General features: G+C 54.1%; 8 protein-coding genes across 8 annotated transcripts; 7 read left to right on the top strand and 1 right to left on the bottom strand.

Annotated features, from left to right (window-relative positions):
* Positions 1–776: 776 nt before the first annotated feature.
* Positions 777–2,551, top strand: BROUX77_003758 (uncharacterized protein; the record flags this gene model as incomplete). The annotated part of the gene is made up of 2 exons (XM_073748445.1): positions 777–1,770; positions 2,202–2,551. The coding sequence occupies 2 exons, from the start codon at positions 777–779 to the stop codon at positions 2,549–2,551; spliced, it is 1,344 nt and encodes a 447-aa protein (XP_073606183.1).
* Positions 2,552–6,169: 3,618 nt separating this feature from the next.
* Positions 6,170–9,285, top strand: BROUX77_003757 (uncharacterized protein; the record flags this gene model as incomplete). Its single annotated transcript, XM_073748443.1, has 4 exons — positions 6,170–6,745; positions 6,807–6,823; positions 6,900–8,127; positions 8,203–9,285. The coding sequence occupies 4 exons, from the start codon at positions 6,170–6,172 to the stop codon at positions 9,283–9,285; spliced, it is 2,904 nt and encodes a 967-aa protein (XP_073606182.1).
* A 2,910-nt stretch (positions 9,286–12,195) lies between these two features.
* BROUX77_003756 (uncharacterized protein) lies at positions 12,196–13,179 on the top strand (the record flags this gene model as incomplete). Its single annotated transcript, XM_073748442.1, has 2 exons — positions 12,196–12,948; positions 13,096–13,179. 2 exons carry the CDS (start codon positions 12,196–12,198, stop codon positions 13,177–13,179), a joined length of 837 nt encoding a protein of 278 aa, XP_073606181.1.
* Positions 13,180–15,012: 1,833 nt separating this feature from the next.
* On the top strand, positions 15,013–15,682 carry BROUX77_003755 (uncharacterized protein; the record flags this gene model as incomplete). The annotated part of the gene is made up of 3 exons (XM_073748441.1): positions 15,013–15,148; positions 15,234–15,469; positions 15,527–15,682. The coding sequence occupies 3 exons, from the start codon at positions 15,013–15,015 to the stop codon at positions 15,680–15,682; spliced, it is 528 nt and encodes a 175-aa protein (XP_073606180.1).
* Positions 15,683–16,572: 890 nt separating this feature from the next.
* Positions 16,573–18,060, top strand: BROUX77_003754 (uncharacterized protein; the record flags this gene model as incomplete). The annotated part of the gene is made up of 2 exons (XM_073748440.1): positions 16,573–16,640; positions 16,731–18,060. The coding sequence occupies 2 exons, from the start codon at positions 16,573–16,575 to the stop codon at positions 18,058–18,060; spliced, it is 1,398 nt and encodes a 465-aa protein (XP_073606179.1).
* A 372-nt stretch (positions 18,061–18,432) lies between these two features.
* On the bottom strand, positions 18,433–19,704 carry BROUX77_003753 (uncharacterized protein; the record flags this gene model as incomplete). The annotated part of the gene is made up of 1 exon (XM_073748439.1): positions 18,433–19,704. One exon carries the CDS (start codon positions 19,702–19,704, stop codon positions 18,433–18,435), a length of 1,272 nt encoding a protein of 423 aa, XP_073606178.1.
* A 1,063-nt stretch (positions 19,705–20,767) lies between these two features.
* BROUX77_003752 (uncharacterized protein) lies at positions 20,768–21,823 on the top strand (the record flags this gene model as incomplete). Its single annotated transcript, XM_073748438.1, has 1 exon — positions 20,768–21,823. The coding sequence occupies one exon, from the start codon at positions 20,768–20,770 to the stop codon at positions 21,821–21,823; it is 1,056 nt and encodes a 351-aa protein (XP_073606177.1).
* A 785-nt stretch (positions 21,824–22,608) lies between these two features.
* BROUX77_003751 (uncharacterized protein) lies at positions 22,609–23,751 on the top strand (the record flags this gene model as incomplete). Its single annotated transcript, XM_073748437.1, has 1 exon — positions 22,609–23,751. The coding sequence occupies one exon, from the start codon at positions 22,609–22,611 to the stop codon at positions 23,749–23,751; it is 1,143 nt and encodes a 380-aa protein (XP_073606176.1).
* Positions 23,752–24,155: the final 404 nt, after the last annotated feature.

Below are 24,155 nucleotides of genomic sequence, written 5' to 3'. Positions count from 1 at the left end.
CCATGGTACAAGTCCGTCTCTATGTGACATTGCTCATTCGGAATCAAGCAGGGGGGCAATGACTAGGTATACCTGCCAAGCTTCATATTCGTAAATGGTAGACAGTCTTTTCCAAACTCGCGTTGGAGACGAAGCAGCTCGAATCGGCACAATTTCCGAGTCCACTCTAGTGATGGTGGGTGGTACTTGTGTACAGGAGTTGTGCAACTGTGTAGTTGATAGTTAGTTGTTTCTTGTAACACCAGGGTTATACTCCCGGTTCATGGGGTTAGCACGCAATATGTGTGGAATAGGGTCGGTGGTAAGCTTGGCAGGTAGATGGACATTGAACATAGAAACAACCAAAACATGGAAGTGCTGTGCAGTTCGGATCTCGGATACTGACGGAGCCCCGGAGATACTCAAGTCTACATACAACTAGTGAGTTGATGCTGGACTCTGAAGAAAAAGCGGAGCTTGGGGAAGAGAGATGCATATCTGCATGCACGTAGTTGCAGGAATGCATGCAAAGTAGAAACGGACAATGGCCATAAGCAGCTATGCGGGCGGTAGGAGCCATGGGAGCTATGGGGAAGTCCTAAAAAGAGGGGGAAGGCCGCTCGGTATAAAAGCCAGGCAACAGCTCCCCGCCCATCAAAGCCGAGCGAGATATTTGTTGTCATTAGGGTTTGACTACTGCGCAACTCGCCTTTTGCTTTGCCGACCTTGAGCGGCACCACTTAACACTTTCTTCCTTTCTGTCTACTAAACAACTACAACTACAACTACACTTCAACATGCCTCTTTCAAGCTGGATTGAAATCGACAGCCAGAGCGGCTTCTCGCTCGAGAACCTGCCGTTCGGCATCTTCTCCACGGACAGCGACCCGCGGCCGCGAGTTGGCGTTGCCGTCGGCCAGCAAGTCGTGGACATGGCGCAGCTGGCAGCACACGCCGACTTTCTCCGGGTCTTTCCCATGCTGGAGGCACCCGCTTCCGTGTTCCGGGCCGGCTCGCTGAACGCGTTCGCGGCGCTGGGCCGCGAGCTGCACCGCAGCGTGCGCGAGCGACTGCAACAGGTCTTGCGGGCCGACACGCCGTATAGTGGCTTCTTGCGCGACGACACGGCGTTGCGGGCACGCGCGCTGGTGCGCCTCGAGGCCGCGAGGCTGCATCTGCCGGTGGAGGTGGGCGACTACACGGACTTTTTCGCCGGGTACCACCACGCGCTGCACACGGGCACCATGTTCCGCGGCAAGGCGGATGCGCTGCAACGCAACTACATGCATCTGCCGGTGGCATACCACGGGCGGGCGTCGAGCGTCGTGGTGTCGGGCACGCCGGTGCATCGGCCCAAGGGCCAGATCCTGGAGGCTGCGCCGGGAGCAGTGGGCTCGACTACGTCTGCGGTTGGCGGCGGTGTGGCTACGGTGCCGGTGACGGGCTTGTCTCGCAGACTCGATTTTGAGCTCGAGCTGGGCTGCATCATTGGCACGGGTAATGCGCTGGGCGAGTCGATCTCGGTTGACCAGGCCGACAGCCACATCTTTGGCTACGTCTTGCTCAATGACTGGAGCGCACGTGATGTGCAGGCGTGGGAGTATGTGCCGCTGGGTCCCTTCAATGGCAAAAACTTTGCAACATCTATTAGTGGGTGGGTGGTACTGGCGGATGCGCTGGAGCCTTTCCGGACTGAGCCGCTGGCAATCCAGGGCAAGGGTGAACAAGAATACCTGCGGGAGGCAAACGCCAGGTCGGTGTTTGATATCTCCCTAGAAGTCAAGCTGGAGGGTGAGTTGTCTCTTTTTTCCTTTTTCTGTTGATCTTGTTCATGCATGCTATGTGTTGATTTGCAACCCGATTTCCCTGCTTGTCACAGCATCGTTGTTGAGTAGCAGGATATGCTGGGAAAAGCCATCACATCACTCATCTGCTTGATTTCCCCTTCCGCCACCTCCAGCATGGAACTACTGACTGGGCTTGGTCACGGTGGCTCACTCTACCCATCCCTTGTTGTTTCCAAAAGGCTTGAAATCCCCGCTTTCCACCAAGGACTCGGGGCTTTGGAACAATGTCTGGTTGGGACAGCACAAGCACAAGTACAAGGTCTCAGGTCAGTGATGATTGGTGAAAGGATGAATGCTAACATGTGTGCTGAGGACGGGGTGGGGGTGGGGGGCGTGGAATTCCCCCCCTCTCTGTCTTTCTTTCCATGGTTGCAGTCGAAAATAAGTCCGGGGATAGTTCCCCATCGGAAACTCCAATCACTCGGGTCAGCAGCAAGAATCTGATGTGGTCGTTCCCGCAGATGATTGCACATCACACGCTGGGTGGCTGCCCACTTCGCACAGGAGATTTGCTGGGCTCGGGGACAATTAGCGGTGAGACTGAAGATTCACGCGGTAGTCTTTTGGAATTGTCAGAAGCAGGCAAGAAAGACATTGTGTTGGCTGATGGCAGCAGACGTCGGTTCCTCGAGCGCGGAGATGCTGTGACGATGCGGGGCGTCTGTGTGGGTGCGGATGGAGCCAGGGTTGGGTTTGGCGAGTGCTTTGGCCAGGTCATTGATTGAGGATGAGGAAGAGGATGAGTGAAGTGTGGCCAGCGCCAGCGGGTGTATAGGTCGCAGCGGCTCGAGGGGTCGTAATCCAAATTCTACGAGAAGCCAGCCAGTTACCAGCTAGTAAGGGAGAAGACAGAAGACAGACAAGGCGAACAGACAGTCCCAGACGAAAATGGATGTGTGAGGAAATAAAGAGACAAGAAAGGAATAAGCGCTTTTCTTGTTTAAGGAGAGAATCGGTGGTTTGAGCAGATATTTTCTCGATGAAGAAAAAATCCCGATCAGAGCCAGGACAGGGAAGCCCAAAGAGTCACCAGATTGACCCCGGGGGGCAGAAGGGCAAGCAAGCAAGCAAGTAAGCAAGCAAACAAGAACTGCTGGAGAGGAGCAGGGTGTTTGTTTCCGCCGGCCTTTTGTGTGAATTGGAAGTTTCAGGTTCGGAGATGCTGTTTATGGGATGAGGCCGCTCTTGGCATGCTCAATGATGGAGGGAGTTCTCTTTGTCTGCGGCTTTGAAGTGCGGCGTGTGGTACGGATGAAGACACCGGGTATGAGATGACTGTGATTTCTATATTTATAGTTACAAGCTTACGCGGAACATGGTGGCATTCTACGAGCGGATTGATTCAGATCCAGATATGCACATGCATGTGTAGATATGTGTGTATCTAGCGGGCGATGACCTGGCCTGAAAGGCGAAAGGCCCCCTTGTCGGGTCTCAAGCAAAGGTACCTTTCCCATGGAAGGGAAGCTGAAGGGCTGAAGTCTAAGTCTGGGTTTTCGGGTTGAGACGTGGAGAAAACAACAGAGTCCATACATAGCAGGAAGAGAAGAGGCAAGGAACTTGGATCATACGAGATGGCGGACAGAAACGGACAGGGCAAGACACATGGAGGATTCTGTGTAGGTAAAAGTAAATAACTAGTCCAGTAACTAACCAGCTGACTAGCTACAGCCTGTACCTATAAGTCGTAACCAACTATGGGTTGTCTGGCAAAGGGCAATGATGATGGCGAGGCCGAAGGCGAGAGCGAGGGCTGTGAGTAATATGTATGCAAGTGAGTGCTGCCTATCCGTCCATGTATATATGGCTGGGTGCCAATGTATGAGGTATCATGTTTTACAATCTGGAATCTCTTGTGGGCATGGGCTTGGGCGGGCTGCTTCGGACTTGGGTCGATGGGATAATTCCGGTGGTATCGATATCATGGGCATGTCATTGTTAGTGGAAGGGGTGGCTTGGGGCAGGCGGAGGCCCTCCTGTGAGTCGTGTCCCTTGCACAGGGTCTGTTCGTCTGCAAGAATATGTGTGTATAATTGCGCCTGTGCCTGTGCCTGTGCTGTGTGCTGTGTGCTTTGTGCTTGTGCTTGTGCTTGTGCTTGGAGATGCAAGCCGGTAAGCAAGCACATGGGTTGTGCCGTTGAACAGGAGAGCGTTGCAGCCCGAGAGCCGAGAGCCGAGAGCCTGGAGCAGGGGCGGGGTATGTGTATCTGAGGACTGCAGATATGTGTGTAGTTAGTTACGTATAGAGGTAGGTTACGGGGGATGGGGATACGGGGAGAGGGCATGGGGGTTTGGGGTGATGGCAAAGTGGCAGAAGGCAAAGGGGAGTGGAGGTTGGAAGAGGAGTGGGAGGCAGAGCACAGTGCAGTACAACGGCGCAGTAGTTGGCTATGGGGACAGTAGACAAGTATGATATGGCTATGTGCTGTAGATACTAGGAGGAGGAGGAGAGGATAGTTGATTGAGCTATAGTGTGTGGTCTGCTGTGGCCTTTGGCCAGCTGGCAGCGAGCCCCAGCACCGCCAGCAGCTGGCAAGCTGGGTTCAAGGATTCGCCCTTGTTTCTTCTAGATTGGAAGAAGGAAGGAACTTCTTTCTCCAAGTGGGTCGAGTTCTCCCTTCCTTTTTCTCTTGTTCCTTCTACAAGCGTACATGGATACAAAGATACATGCATGTGATGGTACGAGCTTTGTTCAATTTCGTATGGGGGAGCTCCACCTGGCGACGACGGATTTGATTAGTTAGTGGTGGTAGGTGGGGCAGACACTGGAAGCCATTGTGTGAATGGGCGGGCTACAGGGGCCAGCGACTCTTGGGGATGGCAGACAAGACACGATTCCGCCAGGGAAGCTATCCGCTGTAAATACAGCGCCTGTCCAGAGCCTGGAAGCCGTGTCCAGCGGCCAGCGTCTCAAAATATGTACTATACGGGAAATACCAGCGAACCCGAAGCCAAGACCCACCCCCACCTAAAAAGAACACCATGACGTTTCACCGAGTTCTTTTATTCTTGGACGAAGCACGCGTTTCGATGCGGTCCAGGAAGTGCAGACGATTAAAAATGATGGCTGATGGTGTTCCTCGGCAGTTGCGTGGCTTTGCATCTGGTTTCTTGGCTTTGATTCCGCACTGCACTGCGAGCGTGAAACTTGACACAGTGCAGAAGCAGACATGCATAGCAGCAGAAGATCGGATAGCCAAGGCCAGATGTGCGCGATAGAGCCCGATTAGGTGGGCGGGCGGGCGGACGGGCAGTGCGAGGAGTGGGCGGCGTGGATGGAGCTTGGCAGCAGCGAGAGAGGGAGAGAGGGAGAGAGAGAGAGCGCGCAGTAGAGAGCGCTGCGGGCGTCTGGCTGGGCTGCTGGAGTGCTGGAGAGTCGTGCTGGCTGAGTCCTCTGCCTTCTGCCCTATAGTCTCTGCTGGCGGTCGTCACTCCTGCTAAGGCGAGACCGCAGAGCCGCCGCCTTTCCTCTCTGTATCCCCCCCTTTAATTTGGCCACCACACCAGCGATCTTCATTGCCTTTTCTGCCCATGCATCTAGTCCACCGCGTCAGTTTTGGGACGAGACGAGACGAGACGAAAAGAAAAAAAGAAAAAAAAAAAAACTCTGCTCTCCTCTGGGATCTGAGCTGCTGCTTCTGATTCCGCCTTGACCCTCGCTCGCGCTGGCTGGCGGCAAGGAGTATCCATGCGCGTGCGAAATAATCTTGGAACTTGGGACTCGAACGCGGCAGAACCATTAATTGATTCACGACTTCTGGCTCTCTCATATTTCTGTCTGTTTTTACTTGTTGCTTTGCCTCCGGTCGTGTTCCTGTTCTGGCTTGGGGGGGGGGGGCCTATTTCGCGGGGGTTTTTTTTTCTCATTCTCTTGCTGCCAGCTTCGTCGCTTTTTTTTTTAACCCAAACCGCCATTTCTTTCCTACTCCACTGCGCCTCGATATTCCGGCTTGCCTTTTTGTCGCCATCCAGCCATTTTTTTCTTCCTTTGCTTTTTATTATATCGCCTCCCTTTATCGCCGCCTTCTCGTCGTTCTTTCGGCCGCCATTGCTGCACCGGCTCTTTTTTTTACGGTTCTTTTTTTTCTTTCTTAGACTTCTTCGCTCTTTATTTTTCGCCTATATTTTTTCTCTCTAGCCTAATATCGTCCCACGGCCATCGTCTTCCTTTGGCTCTTCCTTCGACCTCTTCCTTCTTTCTCCCTCCCACGCAACATCGCCTTTCCTCGAACCCGGCCTCCTTATCAATCGCCTTCTTCCCCCGTCGCCCATCGTCCATCGCCCCTCGCCCCTCGCCCCTCGCCCTTCGTCAATTCTCACCTGCCCTCGTCCTCAATGGCACCATGGAGCATCTCGAGACGCAGGTGAGCGACTTGCGCTATTTGGCCCAAGCTCCAACCCGCGCCCTGGGAGTCGCCATCGGAGGCGGCCTCTCTATGGGCGTGGCATCTCCGTCGCCGTCTTCCGAGCCGCCCCGAGACCACCAGCCGCCGTCCCAGCATCCGCATCTTCTCTCACATCCGCCGCATGGCCACTCCGTCCAGGCGCAACACCACCCGCACCCGCACCCCCACGCACATCCGCATCCGCACCCGCACCCGCACCCGCACCCGCATCAACACCAACAACACCAACAACACCAGCATCACCACCAGCGCCAGCTCCATGACCTCTCGCCCACCACCCCCGCTCCGCCCTACCAGCCTTCAACCTCGTCATCCAGGCCCGACACCTCCGGGCTCGACGCTGGCGCTTCCGTCATGCCAGTCGCCCAGCCCCCGCCCTCCACGTCGAGTGTCGGCGCCATAATGAACACCCCCTCGGCCAGCGACAGTGCCCCTGGCGCAAAACGCAAAATCGATGATGCCATCGACGACCAGGCCACGCCGCAAAAGCAGCAACGCAGCAAACGCAATCGAGTAAGTCTGGTGCAAACTTGGCTGTGAGCAGGATGAGAAGCATAAACTAACACGCCAACAGTACATCAGCATAGCATGGTAAATAGCTGCCCTCACCACCACCACCACAGCCGACTCCCGCATACTCCCTACTAACTACGCCTTGAATTTCTAGCAATGAATGCAAGCGCCGCAAAATCAAGTGCAACGGCGAAACTCCCTGCCAGCGCTGTGGGAATCTCGGCCTCTCTTGTCTGTACGCCCCGAACTGCTGCGCCAACAACTTCAAAGACTCCGAGGAATTCAAGAATATGACAACGCACCTGACTCAGCTGCAAGAGCAATTCGACAACCTTAGCCAGACAGTCACCGCCCTTAAATCCGAGACTGCAAGAATCTCAAGTGCCGGACCGCTCCAACTCGCCGCACAAGCCCACCCACAGACCTCCACCCTGCCACCGTTGCCGGCCTCTACCATCTCTCTACCCCCGCCTCCGGCTCTCCCACCCACACTCGTCTCGTCGCCAGCGCAATCTAGCACGTCGCTCCAGAGAATAGATCCTGCCCTCACCGTAATATCAGGCGTCAGTTCGCTCAAGACCCTCGGGCTGCGCGGGCCGTCAGCCTTTGCCGATCACCACCCTCCGCCGCCCCCGAGCCACTACTCAGGCACCGAACACGCCTACTCACAGTCAGGCCGTGGCCCATACCGCTCCATTCTCGACAACGGCAGCACTGGGCTCCCAGAAGCCTATGGGAATCATGCCCCCGCCCACCAATACCGCCACCAAGCCTCCTCAACCGTGGAAGATCCGCTCTGGGACCTGAGCATTGACGAAATAACGCGCATCTGTCGCCTGTACGATGAGGAATGTGGCGTGTTATCTCCCATGCTCGTCGTCAACAACGTCATCACACACGCGCGTAGCCTGCTGTCTTTCATGGAAAACACTTCCAAGGATCGCGGGGCTGTGGCCCTTAATGACGACAGAACCTTGCTTCTCAAAATTGTCGTTTGTTGCGGAATGGCGGTCGAGGATCGTGGGTATAGCGAGCGTGCAGCCGCTCTGTACGACAGTATGGAATCAAAGCTCAACAGAAAGCTCATGGCCGACGACGTAGTGGTTGCAGACATCACCATTCTTGCTTTGCTGGCTGGGTATCGCTATCTCATCAACGACGACGTGCTGGCCTGGCGCATCATGGGCCAGGTCGCCCGGCTTTGCATCGAACTTGGTATCAACACCCGCCAAGGCATAATATCCATCGCGAGCGAAGAAGAGCGCAAGACTGCCATACTAGCCTTTTGGGCCGTCTTTATTTTAGATCGCAGATGGTCGCTATGTGCGGGCCTGCCGCATGTCTTGACCGATGAAGTCATTGAGGCCGATCTTCCAGTACCCGTAAGTTTCTGACCATCTTCAACCCTGTTGGTCCATTTCCCGGTGGAAACCGCCATACTAACACGCATCTTTTAGGAGGAACAAAAGTCCATGATTGCCATGATCAGCTACTCCCGCCTAGCTTCAGAGGTGTGGAGGTTTGTCATGGACATTAATGCCGCCCTTATCCACAATCTTCACATGGACCAGGTATACCAGTATGATATGAAGATCCGCCGGTGGTACGATACTGTTCCCGAAGAGGTCAAGGTGCGCAACTGGGAGAAGGAAAAGCACATGGTAAGCACGCCGTCGTATAACTTACAACGGCTGCGGGTGTGGACCTATCTGCGCTTCAATCAGATGCGCATTTGGCTCTACATGCACGTGCTGAAAAGCCCCGCCAGCGTCCGCCACAACCTCAACGAGGCCAAGGCCGTCGTCAATCTGGCAAAGGATACTATACGCTACCTTACGCACCTCAACAACACGACCCGGGTATATCGTCGCGTGCAGGTCTACTACCAGAATTTCCTGTCCTCTGTCATTACCGTCCTGTTTCTCGCCTGCACCCACGCCCCCGCCTACTTCCTCGCCTCCTCGCGTGACGACTTTTTCCTGGCCCTGGACCTGTCGCGCGACATCCACCAGAAAAGCTGGGTATCCAAGCGACTCTGGCGCGCCATTGAGCGCACGCGCGACATGGCTCCCCGCCTGGGCGTGCGGCTCCCCGACCCGTCCAGCTCCCTCGCCTCGGTCGCCAACACCGCGGCGCAGGGCCAGGCCGGCTCGCCCATGTCAATCGGCCAGGCGGGCAGTGTGCACGACGACGCGCACTCGTTGTCCGGCAGCACGGGGCGCCAGAACCTCGTGCTGGCGCCGCTGGGCCGGCAGTCGTCGGCGTCGGCGTCGGCGTCGGCCGTGTCGCTGCTCAACGCGGTGCCGCTGGCCTCGACCCCGCGCGACATGCAGGGCGGCGTGGCGCCGCTCATCACCAACGAGGCCTTGTCGAATGGTACCAAGTTACGTGCTGAGCTGACGCGCTTGTTCGAGGGCTATGTCAACTCGCGCTATGCCAGTGCCGCCAGCGACTATACCATGGGCAAGGCGCCCGAGACGTACGGAGACGGTGCGGGCAAGTCGAATGAATTGTTCAACTTTCTCCGCGAACTGTACTAAGCGCGTTGACTTATCTGCCTGTCGTCTTCTTTGGCCTGTGATTTACCTGTTTCTGTATCCGGTTTCTATATGATATACTCTTTGCGTCGTTGTTTTTCTTTTTCTTGCTTGCATCTTGGCTCGATCCCCCGCCCCCATTCGTCTGTCTCTTTTGCTATTTCTTTTTATTCATATAGATCATCTCATGGGTGGAGTTTGTGTATTATCCTTTTCCCTCTCCTTACTCTCCGAGCTCTTGTTCATCTCTGGTTTACTCTAGTATCACCCCGCATATACCTGTCTGTCTGTCCTTTACATACATCATGCACTTTGCCTACATCTATCTATCTACTTCCTCATACATCACCTCACACACGCGACCTCCGCTGTCCATCTCGCTGCCGTGGTTTTGCAGAATGATTGTGGAAATAGGCCGCAATTCGCATCTTGATAGCGTTACTTGTTGTTTATTTGGCAGTCCAGTCCAGCTTGTCTGCTGCTGCTCCTTTTTTTGGGTTTTTTAATCGCCACACATAGCCCCCCCGTGCAGGATTCTTAATATCGCTAGGACTAACGAGTATCCATCTGCTCACGTTGACATGCACAAGTCCCATCCACCACACGCCGCCATTGTAACATTGCTGTTGGTCACTTTATTTCCCTTGGCTTCGGTGTTATGGTGACGCGTCGGAAAAGTGAAGTGAGACTATGATACCTACCACCGCTGTTTTTTCCAATTTTCTTTTAGACAAAAGAACTAGTTAACAGAGTCTGACATCCTAGTCTGGTCTAGCGGTGGTTGTAGTGCGGCTTTCTCCCACTAGGAGTGTATGTACATGTATACAGTTAGTTATGTATCACTATTATTGTGAGCGGCTAGTGTGTGTCAACCTATAAACCAATCGTTAGCGCAAGATGAAGGTCAGTTGCGCGAGTTCTTCTTCCATGCATGTTCGGCGCACATCACATGGGTGCAGGAGCAGGAGCAGGAGCACGCTATTTATACCACCATGGGCTGACGCGGGAGAAAGCCGGGACAAGACCTAGAATCGCTTTCCTTGGAGTATGCAGCGCAGGCATGTCCTGTCCTCCTTTGCTACCTTGCTTGGCCTGTGTGATGCATGAGGAGGCAACAGTGCAGCTAAAGCGGACCCAGTCGTTCTAGCACATCGCGCTCGAAATAGCGCGATAGTCGCGATCGACGCTTCTGCCGTCGGCCATTGTCCCTGCTACTCTGGCGTCCTGCAATTTCTCCCATGCTTCAAGGAAGCGCCGTCGCCGCGGACTTTCGCCGACCCTATCTGTATAATCAATCATGCAAGCTTTCTTCTTGGTGGAGTTGTCCAGCTGAGCCAGGGTTCTTCCGCCCTCAAAGTCAGTTGCCCAGCCATCCGGCCAGCAGACTGGGTCCTGTATTATTTATTGTCCCTCCCCTTCCTAATCTTGTCCTTGGCGGTAGCAGACAACTGGCTGGAATGCAGGCGTTCGTGGACATGCGGCTCTGTCCAATCAGACCCAGGCTTGCACGCCAGTAGCAAGGGCGCCATGTCCCGATTTGGTATTATGAGACGAGCAGCACGGCACCCTGGGCCCAGCTCGCAAAACCGAGCCTCTGTCAACGGCGAGTAATGAATGCCCTGTTCCCACGTTGCTTGACAGGGAAAACTCAGTCTTGGGACATGCAAGCGCCAGGCGAGGCGGTTTATCGCCAGTGATAGCATAGTGTATTGCTGCGTGTTCTGTGGCTCGTTCTTGGCCTCGAGGGAGGATAGGGTCTACGTCGGCCGGGCGGACGGTCGGTGGCCCGAGATCATTTGTCCTGGGCAGTTGTAGATTGGGACTGGTAGCACAAACCACCCCACGAGTAAATCATCGTGTAATTTGAGTCTTAGCCAAGGTCATCACCGATTTGCATGTGTTGATGTATGTGGCAGATCAAGATATGTTCCAACACCGAGACCATAAACACACCATTCAAACAAGCCGCTACACTTCTGTCATTACAAGCTGTCAAAGCAGTCTCAGCTGCCTCTTGCTAAACCGCCAGAGCCAAGCCAATATTGCGCGTCCATTTGCTGTCCACCCACGCGCCTGCCCAGCCCAAATGTGGCCCAGACCAAGCGAGCCCTCCCGAGGGTCCTCTTCCCCCCTCACTGCGAAAGCCAGAACCGAATAGCAAAAGCCCGGCCGCCTTGGGTGAGGTCAGCCCGTTATTCTTGTTGTCTTCACGACGGTCCATAATGCTTCGCCCCACTCCACATGCGTTGCGCCTGTCTATTTGATACAGCCGGCAGGCGATCTGCTTGCTTGGCACGATGCTGGAGCCCGGCCAGCCGGGGCGGCTGGTACAAACGACAAATGGACTTTGAGCAGTTCGCGTGCATGTGAAAGGTGTTTGTGGCTCCAGTCTCGTGCTGAATCTGCAATCTCTTGGGCGTGCTTCGTCATGAAGTCGATAGTCTGAGTCTAGATTCAGGGCCAGGCTCTTATTCGTTTTTCTTTTGTCTTTGCTTCTCCTTGTTTTTTTCGGTGAGTTTTCTCTCGTACATTCCTCTGGTTACTCTAGTCGATGGTCCAAATCCTCGTAAATGTTGGCATGGCCCTTTTTGGTTTCTTTTTTCCATTCTTTCATTTCCACGTTGCTCTGCTGGGCGTCGTGTACACCGTGTCTTCCCTTTGTTCATCGGTTCATTCTTTCTTGTCGCACTGGCTCTGGTGTTGAGGGTGAGGAGACAGAGTCTACGACGATATCATTGGCTATGTTTTGTTAAATAATAGCATCCATTTGTTTACTTTGACCGCAGAGTCCTGAACTTACATTTAATGTCCATATCACCGTATGCTTCCCCGTCCAGTTGCGTTTGGTTGTCCATCACTCTTTCAATTACCACATACACTCCAGTAGCAGTCCTTCTTTCTCTTAACATCACCATGATCTTTTCTATACTTGCTCTCATCGCCACAGCCACCGCGTGGAGCGCTCCCACCCTGAGTGGCTATCGTATAGTGTGGAAAGACAGCTTCTCTGGCAACCCGGGCATCCTCCCCAGTTCCACCAACTGGAACATCATCACCAACATTTCTGTCAACAACGAATGGCAAACTTACACCACAAGCAACACCAACCTGCAAATCAGCGGCGGCGACACTCTGCAGATTGTGCCTTTTCTCACCAACAACAAGTGGACTTCTGGCCGCATCGAATCCAAGTATGTTTTTCTAGCCCGGGACAACAAGAAGACGTTGGCCGAGGCCGTCATTCGCTTCGGTAGCAACGCCATCACCACTAAAAAGGGCATTTGGCCTGCCTTTTGGATGCTCAGTCAAACATGCCGCACTACCGGCACCTGGCCGTCGTGTGGTGAAGTCGATATCCTAGAGACCATCAATGGCGACCTCACGGGCTATGCCACCGTCCACTGTGATAAGTATCCGGGGGGTGCCTGTCTCGAACCTACCGGCATCCAAGAATCCACTAGTATTCCCGACCAGTCATGGCACCGCTGGCGTGTGGCTATCGATCGGACCACCGGCAGCTGGCGTACCGAGACCATCAAATGGTATCGTGACGATGTCTTGTTCCAAACCCTGACTGGCGCCAAGGTTGGCAGCGAGACTGCGTGGGCTACTTTGGCCCACGAACCCAAGTACTTTATTTTCAACGTTGCGGTGGGTGGTGATTGGGTAAGTTCTGTGTTTTCCTGGCTTTGACCTCGTTCTCTTGATATGTAGACACATCCGTCGTTGGCCTTGCTGGAGGGTTTCCTGAGATCCGTCAGTCACGAGGTAGTACAAGTCACATGACTAACACTCCACTTTTCTTTTTCCTAGCCCGGAGCCACAAACAGCCAGACTTTGGGCGGCTGGGGTGCAATGATGGAAGTCGCCTACGTTGCCCATTACGAGTCCAGATGAGCAGCGGTGTTTGTCCTTGAACGAGGCTAAAAAGAATTGCCGTGCCTGTGCACTTTGTAACGCAGCGCTCTTTGGTGCGTGCAGAGTTCCGGGGCTCTCTTTCTGGGGAGAGAGGGGGGGACCTCGACAAAAACTGACCGAGAAAACACCAACTATCGGCATCTTGTACTTGTTTAAATATCTGTACATTGTCTTTCCTCCTTCCACCACTTGCATTCTCGAGCGCCTATTGGCCCTTCTCTTCGTTGTACATATACTTGTACTTAAATCTTGCTACTACCGTCATGTTCTCTATACATCGGGCTTCGTTCCGTCAAATAAATACACACAGTGTGCGCCAAGCTGCAGCTTCTCCAACCAGCTATCCCTCCATGTCGTAAGATTTTGCAAGTTGCTTTCCGTACAGTTACAGATAGTTACAGAACTAGTTAACTAGTTAACTACCAGTAAACAAACATCTGGCCTGAGGCTACGCATCGTATCTCGTGACCTGATGTAATGACGCATCGCTAGAAACACGGAAGGCGGCAGGCGCGGGATTATTCGGTCTGGGTGTTATTTCTCTTTTTGTGTCCGCGAGGTGACGGTATCAACGGCTAACTCGAGACAAAAACTGCAGCTTCTTCTTTGAAATGAAACAACAATCGGAGTCATGAGTCTGTCAAAGCCGGAATTTGGAGATACTGTCGCCATCTGAGGGGTGCCTTTCTGCAATTACAGGCACTTCTTCATTCCCCCACGTTCTCCTGATTTCTCTTCGCTTCGATGCTACTGTCTTGTTTGCACATCAGTCCACGGTAAACTTCTCCAACTGGTGGTTGAATGTGGAGTTGATTGTCCATCTTGATTACCTGTTGGACCTGAAGCTAGCCCTGTTAGGCCAGAGAACGATGTATATATGTACACACGTAGCTAACCCTAGCACCAGAGTGGCGGCCCGTCAGGGACACAATATGTGGGGCTTGTCCGCCAGAGAACTGTGGGCACCGTAGGATCCAGGATTGAAAAGCGCTGATTGGCTAGCTGCAGCCCGCATGTCCCAAAAGCGGTAGTGTCGTAGTCTTGTTTCTTGAACATGCCACAAGTCGAGTGACATTTCGGTACGTAAAACTGGCAGTCATCCTACTACAGTACAACATCTGTTGCGTATCACGCGATTTTTCGCCGTGCATCTTTGTCCTGCACACCGTGATCTTCCGTTTGCAACTTGCTCTGTATTCTCCAACTAGATGGCCCCAGAAAGCCACAATGGCTCAGCTGCCGTGCCCCTTTGTCGGCCAGTCCAGTTGGAGGCCACGGAAACTAGGGTCGGTGGCGTTGTGTCCGCGCTGAAGCAGTGTTATCTATCGGGTTCATTAGAGCTAGTTACCCCGCTAATGCCTTATGTATGTCCATGTACAAGTACATACATCCATACACTCGAAATGGACGGCTCGCCTGGGAAACAAACAGAGCAGACAATTGCCCTGCCTGTGAATCAGTCGACTAGTACGGAAGCTGGCCAAAGAGTCATGTGGTAGAGCTGTGGGCCGCACTAGAACGGGCTTTGGGGAGAGTCGCAAGGCATATAAAAACCACATGCTTCTCCGGCCTCTGCTACTTTTTTTTTTCTCTCTCTTCTTCTCCATCACAATCATAGTTCTCATCTCCGTTTCCAAATTCTCTTTGTAAGTCATCAATGTCCGCCCCACAATGGTGTCCACCCACTTACACGCCTGGCAATCTTCTACCCCACAATTCACCAACCGAGCTTCAACACTAACATGGCTGGATTTGACTGATTTGTTATAGACACAACCATTTTTGCAAACAACCAAAGCAAATATCGCAATCATGTCCGAAACACTGGCTCCCCTCTCCAAGATCGACTCGGCCGTCGAAGGTGTTCATGATATCCCGCACTCCAAGACGCAAAAGCACCGGAGATCAAGCTCCAGCGTGTCCGGGGTCTTTAACATTCTAGATCTAGGTAAGTCAAGCCGTGAAATTTGATGAAAGCGGGTCGTCTTGAACACCCCGGCTTTTGATGTTGTCTCCCCACTAACACTTAGAAGAAAGGGACCACACTGAGCTCACGCTCCCAATCGAGACCCAGCGAACAGGCTGGAAAATCAACAGTTCCCCCAACACCATTGAAGACACCAGCATACTCAAACTCCACCTCGTTACACCCCCCGTCAAGAAGATCGATCTGCACTTCCCATTGGGAATGGAAGTGACGGCCCGCAACATGAAAGGCGTCACCATCAAGGATGCCATGGATGCCATCCATAAGGCGTACAAGAAGAGAGTAAGCAGTACTGGTCTCCAACATGTGCCTGGCAAGAATTCTAACGTTGTTTTACAGAGCGACGATGAGCTAGAGTCTCCCTATCTAGCTGGCTTTGAGTGGGACAAGGAGGAGTGCTGGACACGCCTCGTTGTTCATCTTCAGAAGAACCCCGGCCCACTTGGAGCAGGCAATAACGGACAGAAGAAGAAGTCCAAGAAGAGCAGCCAATAATGAATGAAAGGCTCTCTTCAAGGCTCTGGAAGCCGGACTATTAATTCCCGCCTCTTGGCCGCCATCACCCCCAAAGCACCGAGCGTGTCATGGCGATTCAGACTCGCTCGCCCGCCTCCCCGTTGGCCAAGTCCCCCACACTCTTTTGCATGCCAGCTTTCATCTTTTTCATTCCGATGACATGTTTACCTTGCGAGGGTTCCTGGAAGCTTGTTTCTCTCTTGCGGATCTCAGGATAGGGTTCGTTCTTTTACTAGAAGGCGTTCAAGGCAGACAGACGCATGTCAGTCTTGTTGTTGCAGGGAAGCACCTCAATGACAATTACTCTTCACTTGTGTAGATAATGCGTATTAAAGACTTTTTGTTCGACAAGACTTGAGCTCATAAGATGTTGATTTATTAACGAGTTGCTCTTTATACCACTGAAACCGTGGAGGTTACTAACCCCGCATTATGTCAGCTCGGGCAACCCTAATAACGTCAGACAAAGACACCCAGTTCAGTTACCCCAAATCCAACTGCTTTGGCATCGTCACGAAACGAGCACCAGTGTGCGGGATAAAAGCACCCATGCAGAGGGTATAAGTGGGTTGTGTCGGCTAAAACATGGCCGGCAGCTACCCAAGGCGGAATCATACCCCCTGTCATTGCCGAGAAACAAGAAATACAAGCACATCAATCGGCTTAAGCCCCGCCAAAGACGGCGTGGAATGGAATGTGAGAGCATGTGAGCACAGAACATTCCCAGAAGCTGTTATTTGGTCACCAACATCACCTCACAACTACACGGCGACGGGCTTCTTCATCTTGAATTTTTTTAGTACACGGACACTGCTGCCTCACCCCGCCTAATCCCGACACTCTCATCACTGTTCATCTCCTACGTCATCATGCCGCCAACTGTGTTCGAGTTTGCGGAGAAATACCGCTACCAGAATGCCTTCAGCGCCTATCTAGAGTAAGCTTGCTACTGCTTGTCTAGCTCCGTAGTACTAACTATATTACTGGACGAGTTTCCCTTGCTAAAATCATTATTCTTCAAATGCAGAACCGAAGCTGTTGCTGGAGCTGTCCCCATCGGCCAAAACTCACCGCAGAAGCCGCCCCATGGCCTGTACGCAGAGAAGCTCTCGGGCTCCGCCTTCACAGCCCCACGCCATGAAAACAAGCAGTCTTGGCTCTATAGAATTCTGCCCTCATGTTCCCACGCGCCCTTTGAAGAGACAAAGCTGGATGTCGACAACCCGAGCCCCGAAGCCTCTGGTCTCTCAAAGTTGCACTACGTGCCAAACCAGCTGCGCTGGAGCCCGTTCGACCACGACGCCTTCAAGAAGCATGATTTCGTTAGTGGGATGGAGCTTGTCGCTGGTGCTGGCGATCCAACATTGAAGCAGGGCTTGGGAATCTACATTTTTGCGGCAGGAAAAAGCATGGACAAACACAGCGCCTTCTACTCCGCCGACGGAGACTTGTTGATAGTCCCACAGGAGGGCGTTCTTGATATCCGCACCGAGATGGGCTGGCTACTCGTCCGACCCCTGGAGATATGCGTCATTCCGCGTGGCGTCAAGTACCAAGTCTACCTACCTGCTGGGTCTGCGCGTGGATATGCTCTTGAGCTCTATCAAGGCCATTTCATACTACCTGAACTCGGTCCTATTGGCTCGAGTGGACTTGCGAATGAGCGGGACTTTCAGGTGCCAGTGGCCTGCTTCAGCGAAGATTTTGGACCTACTGCGGGCGAGGGGTCTTCCAAGTATACAGCGACGGTCAAGTTTAACAACAAGTTCTTCTCCACTGTTCAGCCGTTTACTCCATTCGACGTAGTGGGATGGCACGGCAACTATTACCCCTACAAGTATGACCTCGGACGCTTCAACACGATTGGCTCCATTTCATTCGACCACCCCGACCCGAGCATCTTTACCGTTCTATCTGCCCCATCTCCAGTGGCCGGGACTGCTATCGCCGACTTTGTGGTGTTCCCCCCACGGTGGCTTGTGGCCGAAGATACCTTCCGTCCACCGTGGTTCCACCGCAACACCATGAGTGAGTTCATGGGTCTTATTACCGGCGAATACGACGCAAAGAAGGGCGGCAAGGGAGGCTTTGTCCCCGGCGGAGCCAGCCTCCACAACGTCATGAGCGGTCACGGGCCCGATACTGCAAGCTACGAGGGCGCCAGAGAGGCAGACCTGAAACCCGTCAAGGTCGGCGCGGGGAGCTGTGCGTTCATGTTTGAGAGCTGCTTGATGTTGGGCGTCACGGAATGGGGTCTCAGAATGTGCGACAAGGTGCAGTGGCACTACAGCAAAGAAAGCTGGGGGTCGGTTAAGACGCATTGGGCGAAGCCGGAGGGTGGTGTAATTTCGATTTGATTTGATTTGATTTGATTTGATTGTCTTTATTTTACCTGTCTACTCGCGAGGTATTCTCGACATACGACAGGGGACTAAAACTAGTACCAAGAAATACATACAGAAGCTAAAGAACCAAAAACCCAGAATCATGCATACAGAAAATCCCCACAGCACGAAGTATAATGACGGAGGGTCCCCCGACCGCCCAGCGCAATGGCTGTCCTTCGCTTGTAAGGCCCCAAACAAGACCCCAAGCCTCGGCCTTTACCCTGTAGAAGACCAAACCCAAAAGAAAGATAGAACATGACAAAAGAAAAGTAACAAAGGAAAGACAAGAAGTAGAGAGAGAAAGGGAGAACGAGCAAACAGACGAGAGTGGCAGCGCGCGCGCTAAGCCGAGAGGCCCGGGGGAGCCCCCGCACTGGGAGGTGGAGGGGCGGGCGGTGGTAGGCTCGACGGGGAGCGAGCGGGAGGGTCGGCGGCCTGTGGGTGCACCTCAGTCCTCGCACGGCGGTGGGCGAGCAGCACAGTGGGTGCTTTAGCTGCCTTGGCGGCCAGCCAGGTGGCCCCGCGCTTGGTGCCTATCAACTTCTGGAAGAAGCTGCGGGACACCCGCTGTGGGTTCCGGGGGCAGACCCAAACATGTTCTGGGGCGGTCTCCGATCCGCAAAGGGGGCAGGAGAGCACGGCGTCCACATGTTCGAAGCGGCGATGGTAGGCCGCAAAGTCGCCATGGCCGGACAGAGCAGTCAGCACTGCGCGGGCGAGCTTGCGATCGGTCTCGTCAAGGAGACTTGACCAAGCCTTCTTGGGGGGTTCAACTGGGCGGTGCAGATGGGGTCTGATGGCGCGTCCCTCCTCTGCCCACCAGGCGCGGAAAGCAGAGTCGAGACGGGAGCGGAAATAGTGGCGGGCCCAGGAGAGCGACATGCCGTCCAGCCAGGTGTTTGTCCTGGCCCCTAGCTTTGCTTGCCCATCTGCGAGCTCATTGCCCGCGATGTCGGAGTGGCCCGGGACCCAAATAGCCTCTACCTCGGGTGGGCCGTCGGGCCAGGGCCTTGGTCGTGGCCGCTCTGGGTGCGGTCTGATCCAGCTTGCGCAGATCATCTGGGCGCGCCTCAGATACTGCTCGGAGGTGCCCGGCTTGGCGTAGCGAGACGTGAGCCGGTTCACTGCGGCGAGATTGTCGGAGCAGATCCAGACCTTGCGGCACTGTGGCTTCTCCCATGAGTCGACCTCTGCCAGGGCCTTGGCGATGGCCAGCACCTCGGCGTCATGGACTTCGGCGCGGAACGGGGCAGGGCAGTTGCCCGTGGACAGGGTCCTGCCGTCCTGAATGACCACCCAGCCGGCGCCGACCTTGTCATCCCTCAGCTTGGATCCATCCGTATAGATCCAGAGATCTGAGGGGTCCGAGGAGCGGACTAGTAGCTGGTGGGCCGCGGCTGCGGCCTCCTTGTCGCCTTGCAGCGGGGGGCGGGTTGTCGGGAGCACTCCCTTGCACCCAGCAGGGAGGCTCGTGGCGATCCTGTGCGGGAGTAGCCTCTTGAGCGTACCCAGCTTGCCACCATCGGTGTCTCCGAACCCTAAGGGGTGGTTTGCCGGGGCTAGAGATGCCCTGATGCCGGCCGAGGCCAGGAGGTGGTCGAGGACGCAGCTCATGGGGGGGAACCCCGATGCCAGGTTGAAGATCGCACATGGCGTCGTGCAATATAAGGGCAGCGCAGCACGTAGTCCCCTCCTGACCGTGCGGTCCAGGATGTGGGCAGCCCCGAGAAGGCCCCGGGAAGGCTTGGTTGGCGAGGGGCCAGGGCGCCACCGGTGGTGTAATTTCACATTTGCTCGATCAGTGACGTGTTTTTTTTTGTCGCTTTTAAGCCGTCTGTCTGCTCGCGGGACGCTGCTCAACACAACTTTATGATAAGTAAAAAAAAAAAAAAAATTCAACACTAATGAAAGCTATTCACGATGCAAACAAAAGGAAGAACGACTGGATATTGCGTAATCTGGGAATCGAACCCAGGGCTAATCGAAATCATTGCTTTATGGCAACGATTAATGTTACCACTACACCAATTACGCGGATGTATTTGTTGTTGGAGTGGCTCGATGATATCAGAGTCTTTGAAGGAAATCGTCTGTGAGGGGTTTTTTTACTTCTCCTTTAGACCACTAGTCATTTTCCCAGTATCAACGTCTAACTACAAGTAGACTAATGTCAGAGATCGTAGGAGACAAAGAAAGACCTTTCGCCCAGTGAGGACTGAGTGAAAGAATAACAGGTTGAAAAGAAGATCACGAGATGGATACTTTGAGAAGGAAAAAGAAAAGAAAAAAAAAAGAGAAGAGAGACGCAGCGGCGCGCTCTGCCCGGCCAACGTGGAATGGTACATAGCATGGCCTGTTATTCAAATAGGGTGACATGTTTGTTGGGTATTATTCTACCTGCCCGCCAGGTCACGCGGCCGGATGGAGGGACTTTTTTTTCTCTTTCTTTTGGAAAGGCTCACATTGTGATGACACACTATTTATGACACTGGCTTGTCTTGACTGACTTGGAAGTTTGCTAGCTTTGGTCTCAACAAACTTGGCGTTGAGCTGCAGTTAACTAGACGCCTTTTTATATCTTTGTTTTGCTACGGTGATCAACTACTTCGACACATTTATACACACAAACACACGCAACGTTGCTTGCCCTCTTTTTTTCTTTTATTTTGCAGGCGCCATGTGCATTGCACTCATAACAACATCCCACCCGGATTATGCATTGGTAGTGATCGACAACCGAGATGAATTCATCCTGCGGCCTACAAGCCGGCCAGAATGGTGGATGCATCCGGCGGGGCATGAAATCCTGTCGTCGCGGGATCTGCAGCGTGCCGAAAAGGGCACGTGGATGGGCATCAGCCGCTCAGGTGCGCTGGCCGTGCTGACCAACTACCGCGAAACGCAACTCGACGACAAGACGCACCCAATATGCGCCCGGCGCAGCCGTGGCGGCATGGTGACGGCGTGGCTGGGCTCGCGTGCGGACGAGAGCACCAAAGATGCGCTGGACAGTCTGTTGGCTGGCGGTGTCGGCGGCGTCGGCGGCTTCTCGATGGTCTGTGGAAAGCTGCGCCGTGTGGGCGAGCGGCAGCTGCAGCCACTCGCCATAGTGTCAAACCGTTGCGATCATCTGGACCACGTCGAGTGGATTGGCGATCGTCGCGGCCAGGTGTACGGGCTGAGCAACACAGTCTACGGGGACCCGGATTCGTGGCGCAAGATTGATGAGGGCATGAAGATGGTGGACCAGGCTGCGCGAGATGCCCACGCGAACCAGCTGACCGAGGACCAGTTGTGCGATGTCTTGTTCGGGATCCTCGACTCCAACACCCTGCCTCAAGTTCCGGGTGTGTCAATGGAGGATACGATTGAGTACATGCGAGAGTCCATCTTCATCCCTCCAGTGGGCGACAGCCAACATCGACAGGCCATGGCGGCGCGCCAGGCTCTCGGCAAGAAGAGGTGGGGCAGCGCGGCAGACAAGACGTCAGAGGAAAAGGCGGTCACGCTAGTATCGGCGGCCCCCGAGCAGGCTGGGCTGGCGGGGTTTGACACGGGAATGTACGGCACGCAGCGGCAGACTATTATCCTGGTTGACTGGGAGGGAAACGTGACGTTCAAGGAGCGCGCACTGTGGGATGCCAACGGGAACGCAATTCCGCGCGGCGAGGCGGACGTGATGCACCGGTTCAAGATTGATGGCTGGGATGCGCGAGAAGAGAGCGGCAAATAGCGCCAGGCTGGAAATAGACAGCGGGAGGATGCTGGTCGGGACATGGATTTACCTGCACGAATATGAATCAGAAAAGAAATCTCGGCACTTCGCCTAGCAGCCATGATGTCATCGGCTTGATAGTCAACTATGGAAAGTGCTCAGCTTTGGTTCGCTGACTACCAATAAGATGGTTGATGGGCGCGAGGCCCAGCGGCTGGGAATTAACTAACATTAGCTAACGGATGCCTAAAGGCAATGATGACGGCTTTGCGACGTGGAAATGCGGCATATGACAGTGTAGTTATGATATGTATTTATTTCACTAGCTGAGGCCATTGGGCTCCGAGTTTCTGCCACCTTCAACACAAACACAGAGACAAACGCCATAGCTAGCTAACCCAATTGTCTGCGTTTCCCGCCCACTGCCATCTCGTCCTCCCGAATCTTCTGTGCTTCCAAGTGCAGGTAACACAAACCACGACTCCCACCGCCTGAAGCCTCAAGCTACCTCAACGCCTCTTCGCCACAGAGCCTGCGCTGAACTCTGAACTAGGCAGTTGCTCCTCCCTGCTGGCCGTGGTGTCGTGTCCCTTCCCTTCCAGGCTTGGCTTGTCTTGGGCTCTGGCTCGGTAGCTGCCTGGAGTCTGGAGTCTTGTGCTCTTTCGGCTGCGGTCTTTCTGTTTCGGTCTGAGTTGTTGCCGCGGTTCCCCTGCCCCACTCCCAATGCGGTAAACAAGCCGCTGCTTTCCCGGAAGAGAACCCCCTGCCGCTGTTTCGAGCACTGCTGAAACCCACTAAAAGCCATGCCTCAGCAGGCCCCGCCAGCTGTAAAATCAGGGCACTTCCGCACACTGCCAGCAGCTTCTCTTCGTGACTCCGGCCTCAACATCGCCAAACTTTCTATTATTATTGCCTGCTCGCCGCCGCTCGCTGTTTTGCTTCTCGCTGTAGCTGTGCTCAGTTTTGTCTTCAGTGTCCTGTTCGTACCCGCCTATATTTTGGCTGTCTTGATAGGCAGCCTCGCTGCAATGCAGTCCACCAGCTCCTCCCGACCAGCGACAGCTACGACCACCTCTTCTGTCGCTACGGCAGAAACCGCCTTGACCTTGCCATCAAACACGGTCGTGCCTGATGCTTCGGCCTCAGAACCTCTTCGCCCACCGCCATCGCCCGCCATCACAGCTTCAAAGCCTTCAGCTTCTGCGTCTGAGCCTGTGTCTGCCTCTCCTGCGCCGGCCACTGCTCGCGAGGCTGCTACCGAGTCGCTTAACTCTGTTGGCATGCTGCTCGCCAAAATCCGGGACCTGTTCTCCATCACCATCAAGGCAACCTTTCAGATATCGTCTTCGAATGTGCACTTGTCGCTTCAGGCAATTGGCGCCACTGCTGCTGTGGTCATATTCCTAAACCTTGAAATAGGCTACAAGCTTCTACGCTTGTGGCTTTATGCCCTGGCCACCCTCCAGCGAATAGTCCGTGATCTGGCTGTGACTATTGCTCTCTCGCTCACTGTTCACTACAATCTTGCTGTTACTTCTATTGCCAGATCTCGCCTGGCCCGTGCACTATGGCTCGATCTGTTCATCAGGTACCTCATCATCGGGCCCCGCCTGCCCGACGACATCCGCGAGGCCCCAGAGATCCAGGACCCCAGCCTGAACCAAAAGCACCGCCAGCAGGCTCGCAAAGGCGGCTGTCATCTTCAGCCGAGTGGCGCCAATCACGGCAATCAGAAGGCTCTAGACGCCAATCATACCCGCCTCCAGTCCGGCGACCATGGTCCGCCGATGTGTCCTCCGTACAGCCCAGACTTTCACGCAACCGATCTTCTGTGCCACCCCCAGCCACAGCCAAAGGCCCAGCCGCTCTCTCAAGTGGCTACCCGGGACAGCCTGCGGGCTACCTCCCACACCACATCGGCTCACGGCCGCTCATTCAGCCTATAGCCAAGCCTCTGTATTCTCAAGGTTTATACCAGCAACCCATCGAGAAGCAGCGTCAGTATCGATATGGCGGTGAATGGTCTGCTTCCAGAGCTCGAGCGAATGCAAAGTCTCCTCACGATAGTGTCGTTGAGTATAACTCGGGAGTACTGCCTTCTCCATCTCCCAACAATGCAAGTAGCAAAAGATCGTCCATATCCATAAACTCTCTGTCTACGTCAATACGGACCAGTCTTACCCTTCCCAGGACTGTTGCATCAAATCGTCTATCCACTCTCTTTAGACCAAAGTCACCACTGGCTCTAGATATCCCATCTCCAAGTGGCCCACCTAGACGCGATATCAAGAGTGAACAAAAACAAAAACAACCACTCAAACATGCATCATGCCAGCATTCTATACCTGTA

This window comes from Berkeleyomyces rouxiae, assembly GCF_048999995.1.
Source record: "Berkeleyomyces rouxiae strain 22BRR77 chromosome Unknown BrBRR77_ptg000003l, whole genome shotgun sequence".
NCBI classification, from domain to species: domain Eukaryota; kingdom Fungi; phylum Ascomycota; class Sordariomycetes; order Microascales; family Ceratocystidaceae; genus Berkeleyomyces; species Berkeleyomyces rouxiae.
The sequence above is the reverse complement of the archived record's forward strand: the minus strand, read 5'-3'. Positions and strand labels throughout refer to the sequence as shown.